Source organism: Ceratotherium simum, chromosome 32 (assembly GCF_057802395.1).
Source record: "Ceratotherium simum simum isolate JZ-2026a chromosome 32, ASM5780239v1, whole genome shotgun sequence".
NCBI lineage: Eukaryota > Metazoa > Chordata > Mammalia > Perissodactyla > Rhinocerotidae > Ceratotherium > Ceratotherium simum.
Window position 1 is genome coordinate 21277810 of NC_141931.1, and position 27096 is coordinate 21304905.

The following is a 27096-nucleotide window of genomic DNA, read 5'->3' on the forward strand; positions in this document are numbered from 1 at the left end:
GTACAGAGCTCTGTTCCACTTATTTCATTTGGTCCTTATACTGCCCTCTGTGGAAGGGAGGAGTATTACTACCGTCCTCATCTTGTCAGTGAGCAGACAAGCTTGAGAGACGTCATTTACATGGGTCTGGCTTTTGATCTTTATTCCTGAGGAGGAAATCGGAACACTTCGGTGTGGCATGGTAACCAGGATGTGGGCTCTGGAGTGAGGGCTCAGGTTCAAATCCCAGCTCTGCCACCTACCAGCTGTGGGGCCTCAGTTTCCTCATCTGCCAAATGGGAACAGTAGTAACACCCATCTGATATAGGTTGTCCTGAGGACTGAGTGACTTAGCACATGTGCTCAGCACACGGAAGCACTCAATAAATGTTAGCTAATATTGCTTCACTCCCAGAGCACCCAAACCAGGGCACAACGACAAGTGATGAAAGACTGAGTCCCCATGCTGCGGCTTGGTGGCCCAGCCGTCCTCTGCTTTGCAACAAAGCCCTCTGCTTTGTAGCTCAGGAAGCTTCTCTACAATCCTCAGGACCATTCTGAGCCCTCCGGGCCCGTTAGGGTCAGATGGTCTGCGTGTAAAGTCCCAGGGGCCGCCCATGGAGAGTGGAGAGACCTACCAGAGTCGGAGATGTCATCCCAGTATGGGGAGTCGAACTCATATTCCGCCTTAAGGATCTGTTCAAAGAGCTTGGAGTCATTTTCATCATAAAAAGGAGGGTAGCCACAGAGCCTGGAAGACAAGATGGTGAAGGATCTGAAATGGTTGCACATCCAGGGTGGTGGTCGGATGCTTTGCCTGGAAGGAAGAGCCATTTCCCTGGAGCTTAGAAAACTTGCACTGTGTGTCCTGCAGACACAACCTCAGCGAAGAACTCACACATTCTACGGACACAGAAATACATTTTTTTTTCTTTTTTTTTTTTTGTGAGGAACTTCAGCCCTGTGCTAACATCTGCCAATCCTCCTCTTTTTTTGCTGAGGAAGACTGGCCCTGGGCTAACATCCATGCCCATCTTCCTCCACTTTATATGGGACGCCACCACAGCATGGCTTGCCAAGTGGTGTGTTGGTGCGCGCCCGGGATCCGAACCGGCGAACCCCGGGCCGCCGCAACGGAGCGTGCGCACTTAACCGCTTGCGCCACCGGGCCGGCCGCCAGAAATACATTTTTGATTTAATAAATAGCAAAGAGGGTTCTCAGGAGATGATCGAAGGTAAATACATATATTTAAGTCTACCTTTTTGCACATTATCCACCAGAGTCCTGTACACCCTACAAACCTACCAGACAGCCTCTGCGTATGAATGTTGTTAATCTGGTTATTTGTGATATTGTCCCTAATAGATGATGAGTTGGTGGAAATAACAAAATATATGTTTAATGTACATTTCAGGGCCCTTCCAGATTCATTTTATTTAATAAATGATCAGAGGAAGAAAGGAAATTTTTCAAGCTTAAGTACCAAGCTGCCACAAGTCACCCTACACTGCACATCATCACCCTATCACGTCCAAAGAGGGTGTTTGGAAGGTTATAGTTTTGGCCATTAACATGCAATAAAGCACGGGCAGAATCTGGCACAAACGTCAATACTGCAATATCGTAACATGTCATTCATTTTTCCACCGAACCACTTCAAAGTTGACTTTTAAAGATCATATTAGGCTGTTGATGCAAGTAACGTGTAGCTCTGGAGGTAAAGACAATCATTTAACAAACACGGTAAGAACAGAAATTTTTATTAAATACTGAAAATACAATTAGTTCCATGAAATCATGGATTCTCACTCCAGTTCCGACGCGACTTTTACCATTAGTAGGCCACCGATACATTTTTCTGGACCCAAATGTCCTCATCTGAACATGAGGGCCAGACCAGAAAATTCCTAATATTCTTTTTGGATTTAAGATGCTGTGGCTCTGTGACTCCCTCTCCCAATTTGTTTGGTTGGCCACGAGACCCAGGGAAAGATCTAGTACATGCTGGAGGCCCACGTGGGGCTGGGGCAGCCCTGGTTGGGACTGGGCAGCTGGCAAGGGGTGTAATTGAGGCTGCAGCTGTTAGTGACCAACACAACAGAAGGCAGGGCTGGATTCTGGAAGGCCAGGCGCAAAGGTGGATGGCGCAGAACTTGGTTCTGGGCCCACGACAACCAGAGGGTGGCAGCTCCAGCGAGAGTTGTGCCCCCAAAGGAGCCCCGAATCTTCCCACATAGCCAAACTTTGCTCAAGACACAGCTACAGCCTAGAGGACAGTGTAATGAGAACAAATTAGCAGGAATCAGGCCTGCGAGGGATTAGGCTGTCGGCAAATAAGAAATTTAATAAAGGTTCGTAACACAGCTTTGGTACAGCCATTCTTCAGCTGCTCCTGCCGTGACACATGGTACCGCGGCCACGCTGCAGAGGGGAATGACTGATGACATTTTTTTTTTTTTTTTTTTTTTTTTTTTTTTAAAATTTTATTTATTTTATTTTTTCCCCCCAAAACCCCAGCAGATAGTTGCATGTCATAGCTGCACATCCTTCTAGTTGCTGTATGTGGGACTCGGCCTCAGGATGGACGGAGAAGTGGTGCCTCGATGCGCACCCGGGATCCGAACCCGGGCCGCCAGCATTGCAGCGCGCGCACTTAACCACCAAGCCACGGGGCCGGCCCCAACTGATGACATTTTTAAAGGCTGAGACATTCTGTGGGCTGATAAGATTCAAAGTCATCTATCCCCACAAGGTTGTTTGAGGGGCTAAGTGCATGGAAAATTTCATTTTTAAAGATTTGCTGCTTTTGGCGAAATGAATGAAAGCCAGTGCTTCTGAAACCACTAAGCACATATTTCACTGCCCAAGGAAACCCCGGGGCCAGGAGATGGACGTGTAAATGCTTCCCATAACGAGGATTTGGGATAAATGAAATGTGCATGTTAGGAAAAGCAGACAGAGCAAAATGTCAGTTCGTTTTGGAAAATAACTAAATTTTAGGTATGTGAAGTTTTTGTTTATTAGCAGCTGAGTGTGTTTTACTTCCTAGTATGGCTTTCTTTTCAAGTAAAAAAAAAATCTTTCGGAATTATTCTTCTTGTGCCAATTTTCTTAATGTATATCCCAATTTCTTCTGGGTTTAGCTCTTTTCGAGGGAGTATAGAATACTGCGTTTATGTGGCTGTCCTGGGGACAGAAGACAAGGAAATGGATCTAGCTGGAAGACAGCAAATGAAAATTATGAAAGAGAATTTTAAAGTAAGGATTGTAAAAGAACAGAAGGGCAAAAGAAGTTGTAAAACTTTCATCAGATTTAGACATTTCACAGAGAGCTCCCTGGACAGGGAATTTCATTAGTAGGTTTGTGGGGAGGGTTCAAATAGGAGAAATAACAACTTTGGGCTGTTTATCTCCATATACAGAACGCTGACTTCCGTGGTCCTGAACCTGCCTATTTGCAGATATAAAGCCTGTGTTCTTATCTTACATATCAAACCGTTTAAATAATCTACAAATTATCTCACCATGGTTACTCAAAGACAATAAAGCCATTCCCAACTGTTCTAGGCCTAAAAGTTTGTGGTTCAGAATAACATCTCAACTTGCCAACCCAATGACCAGAGGTCACGCCCAATAGAGCCAACAGGCCTTCGAGGGGCTCCTCCATCGCCTCCATCCGGCCTCAGGATGATGGTCCAGGGAGAACACTCACACCTTCCAGTCTCTCCTGTTGCTATCTAGTTCGCCATCGCATCTACCTGTGGCACACTTACGCAAGTGTACTACTAGATTCTAGTTTCACCTTCACTGAGTGCTTATTTTGGGTCAAGAACTCCACTAAGTGCTTTGCTGTATTATCTTACTCAACCCTCACTCCCCCACGAGGTGGGTGTCCACGACACCTTCTGTCTGCCCTTTAGAGCCACTCTCTGCTCTGCTCTGTCCCTGGGGGGCTGACCTGTGTAGACAGCCGAATGAGGGTTGAACTCTCTGACATCCAGTAGGGGTTGGCCAATCAAGACCCCTGGGGAGATGGTGAAGGAAGGAGGATATCAGGGAAAGGGTATGTGTTGTCCTGGTCCCCTCTCAGCCAGCGCTCAGGCTGGTTATACCCTTGACTAAGGGCCACTGCTCTTCTCAAGGCAGCTGCCTCTACCAGACTCTCCCCCTGGGGTCTGGTAACCACTCCCTCCCTCCCCTCATCGCCTTGGGTTTAGGGGTGTTTACAGCTCAGCTGCTATAAGCTCAAGGTCACGATGCTGTTCCTTGTGGTTCCCTCACACCATACCTTTGTATACAGTCCCTCGTACAATTCTCATTTTAAAGGCAAACTGATTTCAATTCTCTTGGATAAATACCCAGAAGTGGGATTGCTGGATCACATGGTAGTTCTATTTTTAATTTTTTGAGGAACCTCCACACTGTTATTCACAGTGGCTGCACCGATTTACATTCCCACCCAGTGTGCAAGGGTTCCAATTTCTCCACATCCTCGCCAACACTTGCTGTCTTCTGTTTCTTTGATTTCTCCACAGAAGACATACAGATGGCCAACATGAAAAGGTGCTCAATAGCACTACTCATCAGGGAAATGCAAGTCAAAACCACAATGAGACATCACCTCACACCTGTCAGGATGGTTATCATCGGGCAGTGACTTTTAAAATGTACATCCACATGGACCTTATGGTACTTCATGGTCATCTTTTTGAACCAGCCAACATACACGTATTTACTTAGTGTATGTTGTATGTAACATACATAAGTGTATGTTACTTATGTATACGTAGCATTCATTTATTCATCAAATGTTTATTTTGCGCCCACTATATAGCAGGTACTGAGTCTGATACTGGACATATGATGATAAACAAGAACCCCTTCAAGAGCTCAATCCAGTGGAAGAGAGAGACATGTTAATGGATAATAACAACACAGGCAGTAAGAGACATACGCAGAGGCCATTATGAGTCTACAGAGCATGGACATTGAACCCAAATAGTTTTGGGGGGAGTAGAAGTAGCAGATGCCGATGCTTTGTCTCAAAGGGTGACCAGGAGATGGATAGGAGAAACAGAGGAGGCCACAGGCGGGAGTGGCTAACCAGGAATAAGACATGGAGGCATCAAAGAGCACAGATTACTGAAGAATCTCAGAGTAGTTTGCTGCTGCTACAGTGTAACATATGAGTCAGTGAGGCCTGCGAGATGAGGCTGGTGAAACGGATGGCGGTGCGCCCATGGAGGGCCGTGTTCTCACACTAAGGTGGGTGGTCTCTCCTGAGGGTAAGAGGAAGCCCCCGAAAGGTGTAGACAGAGAAGCCATCTGGGCAACTGGCTTTGCAGTTGTGAGGAGGGTGGATTTGAGGCAGGAAGACAAGTTAGCAGCTGCACTCAGCACAGGAAGGATAGGAGGGTGCAGCTGGTGGTAGGTGGATCGGGGAACAGAACAATTCCAAAAGGGGTTCAAAGAGAGCCCGGGAGGATCTGGTGTCTCCCAGCGTGGTGAGTGAAGGCCAGGATGACTCCCAGGCCTCCAGCCAGAAAGAATGGAGGTGCTGTCAACCGTGGTAATCAGCTCTCGTAATCACACTGGTTTGGACGGAAGGCTAAGAGATGGCTGGGAAGAGAGGCGAGCTGATGGCGTGGGTGTGGAGAGAGAAGCAGAGATGCCAGGAGGGGAAGACCAGCTCAGGGGTGAGGCTGCGAGAGGAGCCAGTGCCTGGGGCTGTATCAGTGTTGGGGGCTTCTATTCAGTCACCACGAAGCCATTCAACAAATCCCTTTTCCTTAAGGTAACTGGAGAGAATCTACTCACTGCAACTAAAAATGCCAACATCGGGCCGGCCCCGTGGCTTAGCGGTTAAGTGCACGTGCTCCACTACTGGCGGCCCGGGTTCGGATCCCGGGCGCGCACTGATGCACCGCTCCTCCGGCCATGCTGAGGCCACGTCCCACATACAGCAACTAGAAGGATGTGCAACTATGACATACAACTATCTACTGGGGCTTTGGGGGGGAAAAAAAGGAGGAAGATTGGCAATGGATGTTAGCTCAGAGCCAGTCTTCCTCAGCAAAAAGAGGAGGATTAGCACGGATGTTAGCTCAGGGCTGATCTTCCTCACAAAAAAAAAAAAATGCCAACATCACACAGAAGATGAGCAATTCCATTCAGGCTGTGGTGAGCTGGACCAGGTGCATGTAAGGGATCCAGCTGAGGATAGGAGTCTGAAGCCAGGGACTTGGTCTGGCCTGGGAACGCTGAGTTAGAGCCATCAGCATGTGCACGAAAGCTGAGAGTGGATACAATCACTCAGTGAGAATCTGTAGACACAGGAGTTGCAAACAGACCCTCCACAGGCCTAATCTGGCCCACAGATGTGTTTTGTTTGGCCAGCAGTGATTAAAAACAAATGTGACTTTGAATGCCTGTAGACAGGTGTTGAATCTAGCCAGCTCACCAGTCCCCACTGCTCCCTATTATTCACACCCATTGGTCACACATTTACATCTTCTATCACCTGGCCCTCCACACCCTAAACTGGTGACTTCGAGTCAAGGGCCAAGGATGGAGGTCTGGAGAAGGCAACATTTAAGGGGAGGAGGGGCCGGAGCACTGTGTCAGGCCCTGCTGGCTATAGAGCTGCATAAGAAGTGAGCCCTGCCAGCCAGACTGCACAGCCTAGACGCCCAAGGAGAGAGAGAGTACGTGTGCATGTGTGTGTGTGTGTGCATGTGTTTGTGTGTGCGTGTGTGTGATTTCCTCCTTGGCAACTGCTGCAGGAAATCAGGGGAGAGTGAGAAGCCTGACCAGGGTGATCAGGGAAGGCTCCTGGGAGGAGGTGTGACCTGTGCCGTTTGCATCAGTAATTCCAGGCTGGTGCCCATCAGTGTCACCTGGGAAGCTGGTAAAATCTTAAGATGTCCCGCATCCTCCCAAAACCAAGTGCATCTGACTCTCTAAGGGCAGGGCCCAAATATGTTTATTTTTGTTCTTCTTAAAAAAAAAAATTATATAGATAATTCATGCTCATAGCTAAGAAGTTCAAATACAGAAGGGTAGAAAGGGAAAGTTTCCTCCCAGATCTTCATTCCCACTTCTGCTATTAATTTCCTGTGAACGCTTTTCAGAAATTCTCTTGGCATATTCAAGCATGTACATATATATATGGGGTACTAGAATTCCAATTACCTGGAACTTTAGCATCATCGGGATGGCTGTGTAGGAAGAACAGCTAGTTTGTCTCTGCATGTGCCAGCACGCCCCTAGCATGAACAAAAATGATCCCTCCTCGGGGGGAATAGGATGGATTTTTCCTCTTAGGTTTCCATCCAGCATTAGCTGGCTGCCCTCTCTTGCCTTCTGACCCAGAAGCGAGCACAGGCCTGCCACAGCTGCTCCAGGCTCTCCTGAGCCACATCCACCTTTCCTGGGCACAGGCTCCGCAGGTCCCCACTGGGGACGGAGGACAAAAACCTGCCTGTCAGGCAGTTCTCTAGCTGTCCCCAAATGCTGATGGGGCATTGGCTGTGTCCCAGGCCTGGGTTACAGCACTGAACGAAACCATCAGAGTTCTAGTCTCATGGCGTTTACATTCTATTTGGCCGGGGTGGGGGTGGGTGGGTGGGCGGTGGGGGAGAGTCAACACGAAACTTCAAAATAAACAAAAGTATCATCAACAAGAACCATAAAAATAGACAGGAAAGGTAATGGGAAGCTGGTCATAGGAAGCCATAGTATTTCACCCTCAATGAGAATATTCCCCTCCACACACTGTCCTTGTGTCTGGAACGCTCTTCTCCATATCCACCTCTGTGGTTCCTCCTTGCTCCCAAAGCTCCACGTGCATGGCCCTTGTACCATGATGCCTTTCCCGACCCCCACTCTGACCAGGGCAGGCATCCCTCCTCTGTGCTCTCCAGCCCCCTAGGCACCGCCATTATGGTACACATGTTGGTTGATATCTGTGTCCCATCATCTCCTCTGTTAGACCTGAGCTCCCTGAGGGCGGCGACAGTGTCTCATTTATTTTTGCAATCTTGGTACCCAGCCCAAAAGTTTGCCGGATGAATGAGTCTGTAAACGCTTCAGTGCTTCAAAGACTGCCACCCCTACCCCGCTCACTGGCTCCCCGAACATTTCCCATTCTTTACACTCCACACAATCCCATCTTTTTCTTGGGTCCTCTCAAGAAATTCAAAAAGGATGATTTCATGGTTATTATGTTTGTCTTCTGACCTTGATTGTGAGTTCCTAGGAGACAGACTATGTCATACATTGTATTTCTTTTGTATTTTTCATTAGCACTCAACAGTATTCCATACATATTTGTTGACTATTCTTTGAGAAATGGGAAATATTTACATAAAACATTTATGCTTGTGTGTGTGTGCACGCACACGCACGCACAACAGCACACACTAAAGTTGACTTAGGAAGTAGGTTAAACATCCTGAAATGGGTGTTTACTCTCGAAAAAATAATACAACTAAACTTTCTCCTATGTTACTATTTTTCAGTTATTTTTGCAGTGAGGCCTCCTAATGAGCACCGTCATCCACTACAAGTGATGTCCTTCAAAGCAGACTGGAATGAGCACAGCAAACCCTCAACAAGTATCTTCCCCCCAACCCTGCTCTGGATTCCCTCCGACCAGCAAACGCCCACGTGACGACACAACTCACAGATTGTCCCCCCGGTTCCCAGCCTGAATCCTCCAACCAGAAGCTGAAAAGTATGTGTGAACAAGGACTTTGTGTAGTAGGAAGATTTGCACAGAATCAGAGGATTTTATTCTGGAGTCCAGAAGTCGTCATCTGGTCCAACCCCTCATTTAGGAGACTGGGAAAGTGAGTCCCTGAGAGATGAAGAGATTGCCTCTGGGGCCCAGCCAGTAGCAGACCTGCCCATCTATCTGGCCAGTGCTCTGGCCTAGAAAAACAAGAGCTACTTCAACCCAATTCTACAGATATTTATTGAGCATCAATGTGTACCAAATGCTGATCCCACAGCAATGAAGAAGACACTCTGTTCTTGCTCCTCAGAGTTCAGAGTCAAGCCATATTCAAATAGGACAAGTGGAATGTTGACTTTTCTACAGAAGAGAAACTAATTATGTTGTGTGTGTCCTGTAAAAGTGAATACCAACAGCCACCATCTGATAAGCATGTACTGTGTGCCAGGCCTGGGCTGCACACCTTACACATATTGTCTCACTTAATGTGTACTTATGAGGTATGTATTTCAATCTTCCATTTCCACAGGAGGAAATGCATGAGAGATCAGGCCACTTGCTCACACCTAAGGGGGCAGAATCGAATCTTAACTCTCTCTCTCCACTCCAGAGCCAAGTCATATTAGCCTTTAAGCAGTGCAGCCATATATGTCACTCAAAGATGGGGAAATGCCACAACTGTTCTCTTCCTAGACCTGCCTCTGAAGTCAGGGGGTCGTGTTTTCACATATATTTGGAAACAGAGCCAGAAATAAGGGGATAAGATCTGCCAAAGAAATAAAGAACAGCTCAGAGTCCTTGCAGTTAGAAAATCAATGTTCTACGCAGCCTGCCTTCCTGAAAGATAGATGGGAGGACAACGACTAGGACCATGACTGCCCTGTCTGTGGGAGACAGGCATCAGAGGGAAATGAACCTGGGTCTGCATTGAACCAAACTCCAATATGATCATGCCCAGTGCCCTTCGCTCAGTGTTCTGCTCCCCCAGAGCTGTGAGGGGACATAAAGGATAGAAATCTCTTCTGTCAAGACCGGGTGGAACTCTGCGGGACTGGGCAGAAGTTCAGGCACACCTCATGACCCGGAGTAACGGGGAATCAAGTAACACACATAAGTGAATTTTCTAAGCACCCGAAATGTGCTGAAGTGCCAACACTTATTTTAAATATTTTATATGAAAAGCATTTGAGAGCAACAGTCCACACTGACGACTGAATGGTCATCAAATGGCAACCCAGAGTTTGCTGTCTTCGTCTAATTGGATGAAAGGACTCTGAAGGAGAACACAGAAGTGCTTTTTCAAGCAAAGGTTTGCTGCTGCTCGCTGAGGACTGACTCTGACTCTGCTTTCTGGTAGGCTGTGGGGGGGGCTTCCTCAGCCTGGGATTCAGAGAAACAGAGACACAGATTCACATCCTGACTCCAACAAGCACTGGTTGAGTGACCTTGGGGAAATTATATATCTTCTCTGAGTCTCAGTTCTTTCTGTGAAATGAGGAAAATAATGCCCACCTTATAGAGATATTGTAATATATATAACATATACCATATAATAATATATATTATATATAACACACACACATAGATAGATAATAGATATTAACACAAGAAAGTGCCCGTCACACAGCAATCATTAATCATTATACGCCTCTTCTCTTTTCCATTCTACCAACTCCATCTAATTCCCATCAGGTTCCATCAGCTGAAATATTCTGAAGTGGGATGCGGCTGCTCACCATCAGGAAGAACAACATGATGGGGAGAGAGGAGTGGATGAGCCCCGAGGGACTCAGTCCAATGTCCTACACTCTACATGTGAAAATGAAGGAATATATTTGTGCAAAGCTTCTGAATCATCCACTATTGACCATACAGTCTGACCTAAACTTCTAAACTGCTATAGAAGAGAGAGAGAGATGCTGCCTCTGATCATTACTTTGTGCACTGTTATGAATATGAGGATGGAACATACTAGAAACTTGCTTTTAAACTTTGATCTTTGTGTACAAATATTTCAAGCATTTGGCCAAGGAGCCTTCAATTACAGGAATAGTTCAAGCTTTCCTGAGAACATTTACTCAAAGGCATATTTGTGAAGAAAGAATATTTTTGTGCAATTAGACTAGGGTGCCATGAAAATGACCAAAACAACAAACCTGTATGTATATTGCAAACTAGATGAGCCACATAAGGCCAGTCCAGGGCACTACGTCTCTGAAAAACACTCGCAAAATCAATGAAATCTGGGCATCCCTCTCTGGCAATTAGAGTCTGTCCGACATGCAATGACCTGTCTTGGCACTCAGGTATTCACTAAGTGTTTATTGAATGAATGTATGGAGCCTGTACTAAGAAATCTGAGTTTTATTCATCTTACTCTGGATAATACAACAGACTTTTAAAAATAATAAAATAAAGCAAAGCTTTCTAAGCTGATAATTCTTTTGTGCTTAGCTGCAAGGCCCACTTAGTGAGCAAAACAGGTTTCAGCATATTATTCAGATTTATAGAATGGAATGACCAATGAGACCTGAGTCATTACAAAAATGTAATCCAGTTATTTCAGCAATCATATATTTAATTATGTGCATGCCAGAGCTTTCCCCTTGCAAACTCGAAAGAGATCAGGCTGGAGAAACCAGGAATGGTTCACATATTAAAACCATGTGCTGTTGATGAAATGCAACAGATAAATGTCCCGTGTCACCCAACCCCTGGGATGTGGATAATCCCTTGAAAGCTGAGAATGAGTAAACAGATCAGGGAAAGATCTAGGGGAAAAAGGAAACACATTCCTTAGAAAGTTTATACACAACTAGAGCTGAAGATTGGGAGCCGGGCAGGGAGGGGAAGATGACCAAATACTTCCCCAAGCGTGAGAAGTTAGCAGCATAATCCATTGGGAGTAAAACAAATTTAAAACAAATTCTGCACATAGTAAAGGGCTGCACTAGACGATACATCATCCAAGCTGTTGTGTTGTGAGCCACGGTCCCACTTCCAAGTATATGATTTTTTGATTCTTGCACTAGCCAAATGGACACCACCTCCAGGAAGTATGGGGGATTAGCACAGAGATATCACATCTCCTCCTGGAGGGCAAAACATATCTGAAGGAAGTTCAGACAAAACCACTTCCAGCTAAGCTCATGTTAACAGTGGAACGGACGGTGAGAAAGAGGATGAGTGAGGAGAGCTTCCAACAGCCAAGAATGTTGTTAGGAAAAACACAGCAAAACTGTCAGCAGTTAAAATGAGTCCTGGAGAGTGATGAATTTCATACCAGAGCGCCGAGGGGTGCAGACATCCAGTCTGGAGGTGATTAACACAAGCGCTAAGTGATGATTCTGAACCCATGGCGGATTTCCAATTTGATTTTTGCATCTAGACTTTGCTGTCTTGGTTGTGGGGCTCTTGCTTCCTCCCTCCCTTCGTTCCTTTTCTCTCTCTCTCTCACATTCTGATTGGTAAGGAGTTACAGGTCCATGAAGATGAACAACTGCATTTGGGAAATACCTTGGTACCTCCATCCTGTTGGCCTCAGCCTCGGCCTTTGATGGCACTTTTCCCTTGTCCTCTGGCTTTGGTTTACTGTCTCACGATGCACTTCCGAGACTGACTAGAAGACGAGCCCCGAGACCCCGGCAAGGAGATCAGAAGCCAGAAGGTGGTCTTGTGTGCTGTCTAGCCCAGTGCACCATGCTAGTGGGAGTTGAGTGGTGAGCTTCTGGGCCACTCTCCCTTGGTCCTCCCACCACCTGCACAAGCATTTCCCAACTTGCTGGTGTGACTTGGAACCTCTCCCCTTCCCTCCTCCATCTCTACTCCTCTTAGTCACAACCCCAGCTCAGAGTAAGTGGTCTGAATTCACGGCTCATTTGCCACTGCACCTCCCGGCAAGCTGGCCATTTTCCTCTCTGCACTTTTTGGTTCTTTCACTATCTACGTACGCACTGCCTCCCTCCTGCCTCCATGCTGCTGTGCTATATTCCAGATGGTAAATATTTTAAAACATAATAAAGGCCTCTTCTGATTCTTTCGTTCGCTTGGTATGGTGTTAGGTGAATTAAAAATCCTCATAATTCAGAAATTATGTTCCCCATCGCCAAGTTTTAAATATCAGAAACTCAAAGCTGGATCAAATCTTCCAAGTTTTATTTTTAAAATCATGTTTCAAATTGAATGGTACATCTTTTCTCACACACAGTAAGCATATCACAGCCTTAGATAATTGGGTCTTGTGGGATAAGCCATCAATCTCCGTGCGTGATGACCTTGCCAAAATTTAAGACAGTCCTTCCAGACTCAGATCACCATCACCCGTCTTGTGGAGCCTTCCTCAAGCCCTGCGCAGGGTTCATGGCTCTGCTCTGGGAGCTCGCCCACCTCTTGCCTCCCATCTCAGTGACAGCCAGCAAGACTGGATTGTGATTTATCTGTTTACTGTCTGCTGCCTCCAACAGACAGTAAGCGCCCCCGAGGCCGGGTGGTAATGAATCCATCTCTGCGGCCCCATCATATTGCCTGACACATATTAGGCTCAATAAATGTTAGTTAAGCGAATGAATGTCAATCCCCTGCCTTCCATTCTCCAGGCTAAATATCCCGAAGCATTTAACTGCTACTTAAATGACAGTTTGCAGGAGATTATGCTGAGATGAACATAACAGAGCGGAGGAAGTGAAATGTTTTGCCATCTGGCCCGAAGCCACATCATTCAGAGTGTAAAAGTGATGTAGGAGACATTCCCTTCCTGCTTCTCCTTCCAGGTGCCCTCTCTACCCCAGGGCCCTTGCAAAGACAGGCACAGATATTGGTGGATTCCACCTTCCCTGAAGTCACTGGCAGGAAGTTGCTCCCACCATCATCTAAAATGCAGAATGTCTTAATCTCAGTTGCACTGCTTGTAAAACTTCCTCATCACTGCTGTGCACACCTGGGCACCCACTTTTTGCAACCAGAGAGTTTTATGTTTGGCTCTTTCCTAAGGGGTTAGAGGTAAACCCACTGTCAAGAGACAACCAATAAAGTGTTTCCCGCGAAGCAGCAGAGGGTCACGGGCCCAGGAACAAAGCTGAAAGATGGTCAAGCATAAAGCTAATAAACAAAAGGCATCTAGCCAGTCGCAGGATCCACTCAGTGTAGACTATGGGGGGGAGAGTAGATACCTTCCTGAAAATCCTAGGAGAGCAGCCACAGTGAGACGCAGTCAGCAAAATAAAATCAGTATACCTGGGAATTATAACAGCTAATGCCTGCTGAAACATAAACGATGATGCTCGAATGATAAAGGGAAGGGCGGGGTGGTGACTGGTCTTTAAGGCAGGAGGAAGGAGAGGGATGTGTCAGAACTGATCAGCACGTGGCCTCTATGACCAGCCAATAGGAATTGCTATGCTGCTTGGCAGAAATACTCTTTGGTAGAGAAAGGTGAGCTGGAGACTACTACAGGCTTTATGGAAACATCTAAGGCCATCCAACCCCACTGCTCTGATTCCTTGTTCATAAAGGAAGCTTCTGGTTTTCATTTGCTTTCTCATGGAACACTTCCTATCGGGGAGAGAATATGCTAGTTTCATGACATGCATATCCAATTACCTTACGGGGTACGAATCTCATTATGATTCAGTAAATTGACACTCCCGTTTTGTTTTGTTTTTTAATCTCATTTGAGTCTGACTAGTGTGAATCAATTCACTGGGATTGTCTGAGCAAGATGAATAAACAGAGCTCATTTAGTTTCTAAACTTTGAAAGCCAAAGTCCAGACCATGGGCCTGAGGTAGGCAGGAAGCTAGATATGAGCTGGGAGCAAGGTCACTCCACCAGGTGCAGCGTCCTCATTACCCGGCAGTGGCTCTTCGGACGTACGGCATTCCCCCTGACCCTGACCACTCCCCCTGACCCTGACCGAAGAGTGGCCCCAAGCCTCGTTACACCCTCATTTGCATTGGGGTTTTGACCCTCCTGCGGGGGACCACCGCCATGACAGGTCCGGAGATGCCTATGTAAGGGAAAAATCTCCCCCTCCCGACGTGGGGGTGGAGACAATGCCCCGATTGGCACATGTTCCAAGACCCTCACTCACCCCTGGACCCGATCTTCCTTAGCCACCGACCACCACAACTTTGGTGCAGTGCTCCCCTGGGAGCCTGCCCACCCCTCCCCTTGGGGGTGTACTTTCGCTTTGCTAATAAATCTCTCTCTGTTAAAACTTCTGCTGTGTGTCCACTCTCAAATTCTTTTGTGTCTGTGGACCAAGAACCTGGGACCTCACTGCACCCATCTGACCTGTGCTGGCAACAGGCCCGTGGCGGCCTGAATGAGGCAGTGTGTCTTGCTTCTCAAAGCTTATGAAGATAAGATGATTGCTGCCAGCTGGCAATGCCAGTTAATTATTCTTATAAGTGTTAATACTCCTCATACTGATAGTAGTAACAACCATCACACTATCCCACGCTTGGTTATTTCACTGGGGCTCAGGAATTACACCACATTCTCTCCTACTGAAGCTTGGGTTCGTGCTCTCTCCCTGGGACATATGGATCCATCAAGAGGCAGCTGTCAATGGTTCCAAGTGATGGTGACTATCTTGGCGAGGCTCATCCTTTGTCTCAGAAAAGGGCCACAGCAGATTACGCATTCCAAGTTCTGCTCTTACAAAGCTAACTACGCTGTGTACATTGGCCAATCAGTATTTATGTGATCTAGTTTTAAAACTTGAACAATGTAGGAGGCCAGTCAAAAAGGAAGGGGATTACCATAAGTATTTTGCCTGGAGTTTCTTCTAGGCAGAGAGGTCAGAGGTCACAGTATGGGCAAGTGCCCTCACCATCCTTGGCAAGTCCACCCTAACCATCTAGCCTTTCCTAATGTCCAGTTTCCTTATTATCTTTCTCCTTTTTTATATCAGCAAACATTTACTGATTTCCACAGCATGTTGTACCCCTGAGCATAATGTAGACAAGTGATCATTAAATAATCTCCTTGAAGTTGTGAGAAGAAAGGCAGTCGACATATGATCACAAAATTGAGTTTGAACAATGAGATGCGATTCTCATCTTGAGTGGGGAAATTTATTCCCTTAGGGCTTGTGCTATCACGGCTGAGCCAACCCCATCAGACACCAACACGTTCATCAGGGTGTCTAGCACACTTCGTCTTCAGTCCTTCCCAGAAACTTGAGCTATGTGGGCAAAGATGTTTTTTTGCAAGTCCTGATCCCCAAAGAAAGATTCCCGGCCGGATAAGGATCCATCAAATGTGTTTTAAAAAATGAGTATCCTTGACAGGAAAAAATATTTCTCCTTCCAAATGATGGATAACATAGAAATGAGTGTGGAGATCAAAAGAGAGGCAATTCATCAAGTATCTGCACCGACAAAATGAAGAATGTTTATAAGGCATGCAGACAGCAGAAAATTTGGTGCTGTGGCCGGTCATAGCCACTTTTGCTGCAATCTGATATATCAGTGGGACAGGTTTATCAAATGAAAATAATAATGCTGCAGTCCAAAAGCCTGCAGAGGCTAACCTCTGTTCCATGACAGGTGATATAAGGAATGAGGAACTCTGTACGGATCCCCACGGGGTAGCTGGCTTCCCTAGTGTGCTTCCTGTTGGTCACGGCCTGCTCACAGCTTTGCTCATCAGTCTTCAGATGAAGGATGGGAATGGGGAGACCAGATGCAGTGGGTCAATGGGAAGTAACATGAGCCTGAGACTGAGACCCATGAGTTCTAATTGCTAATACTAGCTCAACCCAGAGCCAGCCTTGTGGCAAGAACACCAACCCAGGCCACAGGCTTTTCACAGAATATTTTCATCAGCTCTCAAACGTGCCTCAGGCACCCCTGTTCCTGTACCTGCATCCCTTCCCTGGTTGGGATGCTCTCCTCTCTCCTCTCTGTTTATGTTAGTCTTATACAGTCGTCTAGACACATCTGGAACGGTGCCACCTCCTTCCTGAATACCTCTGTCCTCAATGGTTGCTTCATCCCAGGAACTCCTATGGCTGTACACAAGGTTCCCTGCATGTCACTTAATCTAAACTTCTTGACGTGCCATGTACATTGTTAGTACTCTGATGAGAGGTATCGCATCTTTGTCATTTTGATACCTTTAGCACCTAGCCCAGTGCCTGGAATAGAGAAGGGACTCAAGAAATGCTAGCTGTTGACAATGATAATGATGAATTCAAGGCTAGTGGTTCTCCAAGAATAGCCATATTAGGTAGCAAATTATATCCAGGATCTGGCCTATCACTCATAAGGATGTGAACATCTTGGAAAGTACAACTGGATGTTTAAAGTCCATTCATCCTCTGCTTGAGACTCTCAGAGCTCTGGAAGGCACCAAGGAAAACAGAAGCCCAGGCTGCCATTTTGAAGTCTGACACAGTCGTGAAATCAATCTGAGACTAATCCTTGGAGCAAAGCTAGTGGTGACCACGTAACCGTCAAGTTTAAGCTTATCAAGTTTATACTTAAAATAGAAATAAAGAAGTACAGTATTTCTTTGCTTAATGCTATATTTGAACCCAGCAAATACTGTATTGTATACTGTAATTATAAGGATTTGGATGTATTAATATTCAAATCATACCCAGATATCAATGCCAGTATCTCTACACCAGACTTCTAAATCCCACATGTACATACACTATTCTATCTCAAAGGGGTCTCAAGTTTAACATGCCAAAAACTAAATTCTTCATCTCACCCCCCAAACTTCTTCCTCCACCACCCCCCTTCTTTCTCCTTAGCTATCTACACGATTGCTTAAGCCAGAAACTTGGGTTTACACTTGAAACATCCCTCTCCTTCATCCCCCACATCCAAAACACATCTACCACTCTACTTCCATCACCGCCTCCTGGTAGCAGCAACTATCGCCACTCATCTGACCAGAGCCTCTGAACCAATCTCAACCCTCCACTCTTGCCCTCTCCCATCCCTTGTTCTCAGAGTAGCCATAAAAATACTTGAGTGAAAATCAGATCAGGTCACACCTCTGGTCAATATCCTTCTTTGGCTGCCCATTACACTTGGGTTAATACCCAAACTTTCTGCCAAGTCTCTCTTTCCTCTGGCTCTTGCCTACCTCTTGAATATAACTTTCTGATTTTCAGTGTTGATAATATACTCTAACCATGCAGGCCTTCTTTCCGATATGTTCCTACCTGTGGGCCACGGCGGACACAGTGAGTTGCCTGCTGCAAATCCATTTCCTGCCTTCTTCCTCACTAGCAGGACTGTGATTTTACTCAGGGTTTTCCCCTCCTCCACATGGTCACCTGCTTCACTCGGGCAACCACAATAATCCCATTTTCTTTGCCAGTGACTGCTTTAGAAATGAGCATGGGAGGCATCTCTGGCCAATGAGACATGAGGGAAAGTCGGCTGAGAGACTTTTGGGAAAGATTTTCTAGCTCGTATAGAAATATGAGGATAAACATCGCCTCTTCTTCCAGCAGATGGCACTGTGTCCGACCATGAGGGTTGAAGCCCCGGCGGCCACCTTGTCTGTTGGGAGGGCTTGTAAGGAAAAGCCAACACACTGAGGTTGGCGGGGAAGAAAGATGGATACAATCTGAGATGGGGCTGCTGACTTGGGCAATCCTGGATCTTCCCCACCTATGAACTTATTATTATGTGAGGTAAGACTTTCTTTTTTTAAAATACTTAAGCCAGTTGGGCTGGGTGTTTCTGTTACTTGCAGCTGAAAGCATCTTTCCCTCATGCTATTCACTCTGCCTGGAATACTTTCTCCCCCACCTTCATCTGGAAAACTCCTACTCATCCTTGAGGTTTCAATTTAAAGGCCACTTCTCAAAGAAGCCTTCCCCACCACTTCTCTAGAAATGAGGTAACCCCTATTCTACTTTACCAGAGCACCCCGTACTGTTCCTTTTAAGTACTTCACACATTTTACAAGTCCACATTCAGTCCACAGTCTCTTCCATGAGACTGCTATGGACTGAATTGTGTCCCCCTCCAAATTCATATGTTGAAACCCTAACCCCCAATGTGATCGTATCTGGAGACGCCATCTTTGGGAGGTGATTAGGTTTAGACGAGGTCCTCAGGGTGGGGCCCTCAGGATGGGATTAGTGCCCTCATAAGAGATATCAGAGAACCTGCACTCTCTCACCGCCATGTGAGGACACAGCAAGAAGGTGGCCATCTGCAAGCCAGAAAGAGGGCCGTCACCAGGAACCGAATCAGCTGGCACCTTGATTCTGGACTTTCCTGCCTCCAGAACTGCAGGACATAAATGTCTGTTGTTTAAGCCCCCCAATCTATGGTATTTTGTTATAGTAGCCCAAGCTGACTAACACACTATTGCTTAGTTTTATAATTTATTTTATTTTTTGCTGAGGAAGATTTGCCCTGAGCTAACATCTGTTGCCAATCTTCCTCTTTTTGCTTGAGGAAGATTCACCCTGAGCCAACACCTGTGCCAATCTTCCTCTATTTTGTATATAGGTCACCACCACAGCATGGCCACCGAAGAGTGGTGTAGGTCCACACCTGGGAACCAAACCTGGGCTGCTGAAGTGGAGTGTGCTGAATTTAACCACTAGGCGGTGGGGCTGGCCCATGACTGCTTAGTTTTAAACTGCTTAACCCAGTAATGCAGAATACACCTCCTCATAGCTGTACCAATATCCTGCCCCGACGCCAAGACTTGAGAGAAATAATTATACACACAATTATGTATACAAAGGGAATCTACAGACATTAGTGCAGATCAGAGTAGTGGTTCAATATTCAGATAGATGTAAAGAAACAAACAGAAGGCCAGATAAAGGGCTATTTTTTGCCTAGCCCCAGGGAAGGCTTCTCTAGATGACACCAGCTTCAGTCCTTTGCAGAAAGGGGACTGGCCCATCCTTCATTTCTTTAAGCCTCTCACAGTTAAGCTTGGTGAGGCAGGACCTCTAATAAGAAGTTTAGTTGAGGGTTTAGGAAGCCAGAGTAAACAACACAGGGCCACGCCAAGTATCTGTTTACCCAGAAGCTTCCCCTAATATGGGGCGTGTGTGTGTGTGTGTGTGTCTGTGTGTGTGCATTTAATTATCAGGGAGAGGGTCCACAGCTTTCATTAGATTCTCAAAAGGGTCAGTAACCCACCTCCCTGCTAAAAAGAACGAAACTACTGCAGAAGGTGGTCAATGTGCTTTGAAAGTGAAAGCACTATATAAGTGCAATATGTTAGTTCTATAGCTCAGATGCTATAGGCCTTTACCTATTTCCGTTAAGTGGGAGCCCTACAGGCCAAGCAGATTATAATGGATAAAACTCTCCTGCAATAATGGCAAGAATCTACAGGAGCTGTCAACTAAATCCACACTACACTGCAAGAGCTGCCCAATTGAATGCATGCTGTAGAAAGACCCTTTGTTTCCCAGATAATGAGACAAAGTCAATACGGGAGATGTTTCCAGCATTCCCTGAAGATGCCAGCTACTGTCAGACTTTTCTCCGAACATAATCCCCCACAGTCTTTCACTGTGTGCAACGGGCTCTGTCTGCTGGAAAATATCTCCTTCGTTGGGGAGAAGGAGGAAGAGAAATTCATTTCCTATCAATTACAGAAACTAGCTTACCTAAATTCACCCTAAAATTATGTTCCATAATAAGTGTTTGAAAGCATCATTGCAAAAGGAAACTGTAACTTAAAAATAACTGTATAGTGGACTTAAGCAAAACAAAGCAATAAAAACCCAAACTGATCATCCCGAAATAAGTGCAGCAAATCTGTGGCCTATGACTGTGTTTCATGGAGACAAAGCACCTGAGAAGAAATGGGGAATCCAAAGGTTCAATTTTGGTTTTCATCACATTTTTACCCATTGTGATTTCTTTTGGAGTTGTTCTAATATTTTCATAGTGGTTTATATCCCCAGAAAAGCCGAGGTGGCACGTGAAAAGATGCTCAACATCAGTAGACATAAAAGAAATGCAAATCAACCCGCAATGAGATACCACTTCACACCTATTAGGATGGCTGTTATCAAAGAATGGAAAATAACAAGCAAGGATATGGAGAAACTGGAATCTTTGTGCATTGCTGTTGAGACTGAAAATGGTGGTGCTGCTTTGGAAAACAGTATGGAGGTTCCTCAGAAAGTTAAACATAGAATTACCATATGATCCAGCAATTCCACTTCTGGGTATACTCCCCAAATCATTGAAAGCAGGACTTGAACAGACATTTGTACATCTATGTTCATAGCAGCATCATTCACAATAGGCAAAAATGGACGCCACCCAAGTGTCCATTGATGGATGCATGGATAAACAAAATGTAGCATATACATACAATGGAATATTATTCAGCCTTAAAAAAGAATGAAATTCTGACACATGCTACAACATGGACAAACCTTGAGGACATTATGCTAAGTGAAATAAGCCAGATACAAAAAGATAAATACTGTATGATTCCACTTACATGCGGTACCTAGAGTTGTCAAATTGATAGAGAGAGAAAGTAGAACGGTGGTTGCCAGGGGCTGGGGGAGGGAGGAATGGGGAGTTAGTGTTTAATGGAGACAGAGTTTCAGTTTGGGAAGATGAAATGAGTTCTGGAGATGGATGGTGGTGACGGTTGCACAACAATATGAAGGTACTTAATACCGCCGAACTGTACGCTTAAAAATGGTTACAATGGTAAATTTTGTGTTGTGTATATTTCTCCACAATAAAAAAAAGGGAACAAGAAGCCAAGGCAGCAAGCAATACTTACAAGATATAGGCAATCACCCCGATGGACCAGCAGTCAACAGCCTTGCTGTAAGGTTTCTGGGCAAGGACCTCAGGAGCTGTGAAATGACAAAGGAGAGACACAAGCCTGACCATTTAAATGCCTAAGACATAAGACATTTTTTAGGTTTTTTTTTTCTTTTTCTGTGTGCTACTCAGGCTGAACTTTCGTGATTCTAAAAATTGAGTAGAGATATATGACCTGTTGTATTTGTTGGCTTTCCTAACTTGAAAAAAATGAGGGCGTGTGTATTTGTGTGTGTGTGTATGTGTCTGTGTGTGTAACTGGAGATTATCAATCAAATCCAATTAATCAACCAATCAACCAATACCTAGTAGGTGGCTATTTCATGTCAGTGCTGTATCAAGCACCATAACTCAGACCAAACTGAGTCAGAGAAAAGACTCAGTTTGGGGCCTGGGGTGTGACTTCACCTCAAATTAATTCAAGGAAGCATTTCTGGCCCCCGTGTAGGGCCTTTTTGGTGCTGTGGGAACAGGAAGGTGAAGCCCCCTCTCTCTGCCTTCACGGAGCTTACAATCACGTAGAGGTTAGACCTAAAATCTGGTCTTTGGGAATCCTGCATAAGGCCTGCTCTTCATTCACTCGCTAAGGTTTTGGGTGGGTTATCTGTCATTTCATCTTCTCATCTGGGAAACAGGAAAAATCCTATTTCATCTCACTTCCGTGGTTCTAATCCACCATTCATCAAGACTCATCCATCCCGGGGGGTTTGGGCTCATTTTGTTCTATTCCCACACTTCCTGTCCCTGGCCCTGAGGCTACCGCTCAGTGTTGGATGCCCACCCAGTGTCTGGCAATCAGCAGTGCCTGCCATACATATTTGTGCAGAGAGTAAATAAATACAAGAAAAGACAGGAAATCTTCTTCTCAAGCAAAACCTCCTTTTTACTCAAATATATCTGATTGAGGTGTCACAGCATAAACATTCCAGAAAAATTAAGAAGCACAGAAACTAAAAATAGCTATAGCTCACAAGGCACTTGTTCTATGTTGAATTGTGTGGTCCACGGGTTTGGGATGCATTAACTCACTTACCCCAATAGTCCGCGGGGGGAAGAGCTGAATTATCATTACCATCATTATTACCAAGTTACAGGTGAGGGCGCAGAGGGACTGAGAGGTCAAGGGACTTGCCCAAAGTGACCCAGCTGGAAAGTGGCCTCTACAGCAACCTCCTTGCAGAAGGACCTAACCCGAATTAAGTGCCTGCCATGATCCGGGTCTTATGCTAGTCATTCATAAAGGTTTCTACTGTAATCCTTTCAACAACTCTGACAATTACCCTTATCTGCACCTGACAGATAAGGAAAATGAGCCTCCCATGAGGTCCTTTTCTGACGCCACTCAGGAGATATGGGCCAGATAGGATGTGAACCCAGGTCAATCTCACCCTTGTTTGGCTCTTTCCACTGGAATATACTGATGGTGAAGGAGAGAGTTTCTTCAGTCTGTAAGAAAAGTCCCTTTGCAGAAAAACTAACATGGAAATCTTCTCTTTCATTCTATTGAAGATAAATCTTCCTGAGCAAGAACAGGGAAGTATACAAACTGTTGTTGAATGCTTCTGGGTACAGTGGTAAAAAATACAATCCACAGATCACCCCCAAATCTAATTTTACGTTTCAGCCCTAATTCCTCCAAACTTCTGATCAGACTTTATTTTTTTTAACAAGAGCAAAATAAATAAATTTGTACATCCTTTCCTTGCTATGTTCACCCTCAGTGTAGTAGCACTGACAGAACTATAAAACTCTCAAATTCGAGAAGTGGCCCTTGGATGATTAGGAGCTGGCTGTGTCAATACCTCCTTTTCCTCATAACTGCTAAGAGCATATTTCTCCAACTCTTACATTATGGCAACTGACAGAAGGGAGCCGTTTACCACAGTCGATGTCTTGATAATTTAGGAGGTATGCTTTCTCTGAGCCGAAGTTCTGATCTGAGCGGCCGCACAGGTGCAGATGGTGGGAGGTGGCTGCATCTGCAAGGAACTTATTTCTGAGCCTCCCGGGCCATCCTTGTGGCCTGATGGAAAGTTCAAAAGAGGCAGAGAAGGCTCGCAGAGCAACGTCTGACCCAGCTTCATCTCCTGGCAGAGCTGACAGCAGATGTCATGAGCACAGAGCCAAGCTGGGGGGCAGAGGCCCTGCCTTCTGTGTCACGGAGTCTGCAGGGCTCTTTCGGGAGACAGAGAGCCAGCCTTGAGCAGCCACTCCCCGGAACCAGATGTCAAACAGTGGCACAGAGGCACTGGGAGGTCAGCACAGGATTTAGAGCACAAACTCATGTCACGTACCAGGTGCGACATGGGGACAGACACACGAGGAAGGAAGCTGTCAGCACCTTTGACAGCTGATTCCATAGTTTCTGAGCAAAGACTGGGCCCATCCCTTGAGCCACAAAGTATAGAGGGGGAGGAAGACACGGGTCCCCCTGCAAAGCAGGTTTTGCTCCCAGGAAGGGCGAATACTCTGCGTTCTCTTCAGCTCTCCATCCTCACAGTTCTCCAGCACTGTGGATGTGGGAGGGAGGATTCTTTAAAAGAATAGCCTCCTCCTCCTCATCTTCTGTTAGAAAGAGGAAGGTACCGGCCCCCATCCATTGTTCAGTAACCCAAAGAATAAAGAACGCGGTTTCCCTCCAGAAATCTGCACACCCGGGGGCACTGGTCCACCAAGCACGTCACCTTCAGTCTGGCAAATTCGCCAAGGTTTTGGAGAATTGTGCAAGGGACTGCAAAGACTTGAAAACCAAGTGGCTGATTTTTATGCAACTTGGAGTTTGGATGTTACTTGAGACGTTTAGACTCTCGAACCCATAGATGACACTTGTATCATTTATTAAATATGAGATTTTAAATGGTAAATGTTATAACGCCAATAATATGATTTTAAAAAAAAAGATTTCTGGTTTGGGTCAGTAGCATGGATGTTAGGGGAAAAGTTCTAAATCATTAACAAAAGTAAATGCCAGGATAACAATATTGGGGGTGGAAGTCTATGTTCTTGTGCCAAACATTTTTTGTTCCTTTTGATGGTGTGTCTTATCTGGGTTGTATCAACAACAACAAAATATAAACATTTTTTAACCAATTGGAGGCAGGTGAATCATTTGCCTTCTGGTGAGGTTCTTAATTGCACTTGAAACAAATGCAGAGGGTGAAATGGAAGTGTAATGTAATGATAAAAAAGACAAACCAAAGGGATTTGGAAATAATATTCTCACCAACTTAAAATATTTTAAAAATTGTAGAATGGCACCCACACTAATGGCCCACATTCTAATTTCACTTGTGATGTGAGTCTTGGAACCAAATGTTCTCTGGGACATTGTTTGCACAAGCCTACCCACATCACTTTTCATCTCATAGTAATTCTTGAAAAAAATAAATTCTCAGGCAATATTCAAAGCCCTCCTGAGAATTTGATATGGGGACCAAACCATGATGAACCCCTTAAATCAGCTGGGAGAGTCTCTCTCCTGCTCTCCTTCTGTGTTGTTTCGCCAACCTGTTGAATTCACCTGGTTTGGGGTCCACCCCCTGCCATTTTCTTGATCCCTTTTAGCTGTGGTGTAGCCCTGGGAAAGTCCACTTCTCACTCTGATCTTTTTAGAGACCAGTTTTCACTTTGAGAACCAGCCAAACTTCCTCGTATTGTGTTATCAATCTTATACCGTTGGCAAGAATTCTGCTGCAATTCTAAAATGTCGCAGCATCCAATTTCAAGAACTTTCAGACGACAAATGAGCTTCCAGGCTGAGGAGGCCCAGAGCACAGTCCATCCAGAGCCTTGCAAAGTGATAAGCGTTCTCTGAGCCACCACAACTCCATCTCTCCCCAACGCTGCCTGCAGATGCCGAAGAACTTCTTAATCAAGGAGAAATAATTTTCTCTCCTAATTGTACCCAGCACAATTCCTGTGTAGGAGGAGGTTGGCAACGACTCTTGCCATCCCCGCACCTAATAGAGGGAGGCTTTGAATTGAAATAACTTAATTGGAGCTATTGACAAAGGGAGCAGTCATTAAAAGGCGATGTGGCTTGTTTGTGATGCCATCAGCCCCCAGGCAAAGCAAGAAAGGGCTTAGTCTCCTGGCACAGCTATGCCAGAAGGAAAATCTATTCAAGTGGAGAGGGCACACGCATTCCTCAAGTGCATTTCAAGGCACAGTCCCTGGGGGCTGTCGGTGGCCATCGGTGGCAGTAGAGAGACCCATCCACCTGGAGGTGCTGAAAAGGACGTATGCAAGATAGGCCATAGGTCCAACCTTCTGATTGTCCCTTAGGCTTGGATGAAGCCATCCTTTTAGAGGTGTAGAGAGTAGGGCTGGGGTGGGGGGAGCTCTAACTGAGTAACATGTTGGGCATAGCAGTTGTGCTCCCAGATCCACTCACCAAAAGCCTATAACACACTAGCCTCCTGTATGCACCTACTGTACCTTACACATCCCTTCACTGCTGTGCGAATCACAGTGTCAATTACAAAACTTCATGCTGCTGGAGAACAGGGACATCTCGCTAGACTGTATTTTCAGGGCTTAGTATGTTTTGGTCGATCAACAAAAGATTATTCAACTGAACCCAACCTACTCAACACACACACCATTACTTCTATAAGAAAACTTTTTCCAAACTCCGTACAACTGATTTACAAATAAACTTAGCTCCCTCAAATATTTCTGGTGAGTAGGTACAGGAAAAAAAGAATAAAAAGAGAGAGAGCAACAAATTTTGGAATGCAAGCAACTATTGATTGGGAACTACCCATAATAGGTACAAGTAAGATCAATTGAGAAATACCTGTCCTTAGCAAATGATTTCTTTTTTTTATTTTTTAATTTTTTTTAATTTTTTTGTGAGGAAGATCAGCGCTGAGCTAACATCCATGCTAATCCTCCTCTTTTTTTTTTTTTTTTGCTGAGGAAGACCGGCTCTGAGCTAACATCTTTGCCAATCCTCCTCTTTTTTTTTTTCCCCCCCAAAGCCCCAGTAGATAGTTGTATGTCATAGTTGCACATCCTTCTAGTTGCTGTATGTGGGACACGGCCTCAGCATGGCCGGACAAGCGGTGCGTCGGTGCGCGCCCGGGATCTGAAGCCGGGCCGCCAGTAGCGGAGCGCGTGCACTTAACCGCTAAGCCACGGGGCCGGCCCAGCAAATGATTTCTGACATGAATTTTGGGGGTAAAAGAGGCAGAATTATCCCTAATTCTCTGCATATGGCTGTTTTTCATGCTGCTCTCCTTTTAAAAGCTTTTCTCAAAGGGTTTTCAGAAATACTAGTTTTAGGGCTAAACGAGAGAAAAGATCCTCTGTTAAATGATCTTTCAGAACTCCTTTCCTGGTCAGATCTTGGGGGTTACTAATTCAGTTTTCTTGGCTATTCCTGATAGAAACAGTATCCCATTGGCTTGTTCAGTTTATACCAGTAAATAGAAGTTAATCTCCATGTAAACCATGCAGCCTCAGCAGAGCATCCCACGAGCTGCTGGAGACATCCATGGACAGATGTGGGCCTCCTTCTGAGTCCCAGGCTTAACTCATGTTCCTTAGTGAAACGTAGGTCCAAAATTTAAAATAACTGAATTT

The 27096-nt window shown here is 45.5% G+C and overlaps 1 protein-coding gene across 3 annotated transcripts in view; it reads right to left on the reverse strand.

Moving 5' to 3' along the window:
• Positions 1–27096, reverse strand: part of CAMK1D (calcium/calmodulin dependent protein kinase ID) — a 408286-nt gene that overhangs the window by 14261 nt on the left and 366929 nt on the right. For all 3 annotated transcript variants that reach the window (XM_087420821.1, XM_004425363.3, XM_087420822.1), the window contains exons 6-7: positions 21467–21542; positions 618–730 (exon numbers count right to left, since the gene is read on the reverse strand). In XM_087420821.1, the coding sequence (XP_087276947.1) occupies positions 618–730; positions 21467–21542 (189 nt within the window). The remainder of the gene's footprint in view (positions 1–617; positions 731–21466; positions 21543–27096) is intronic.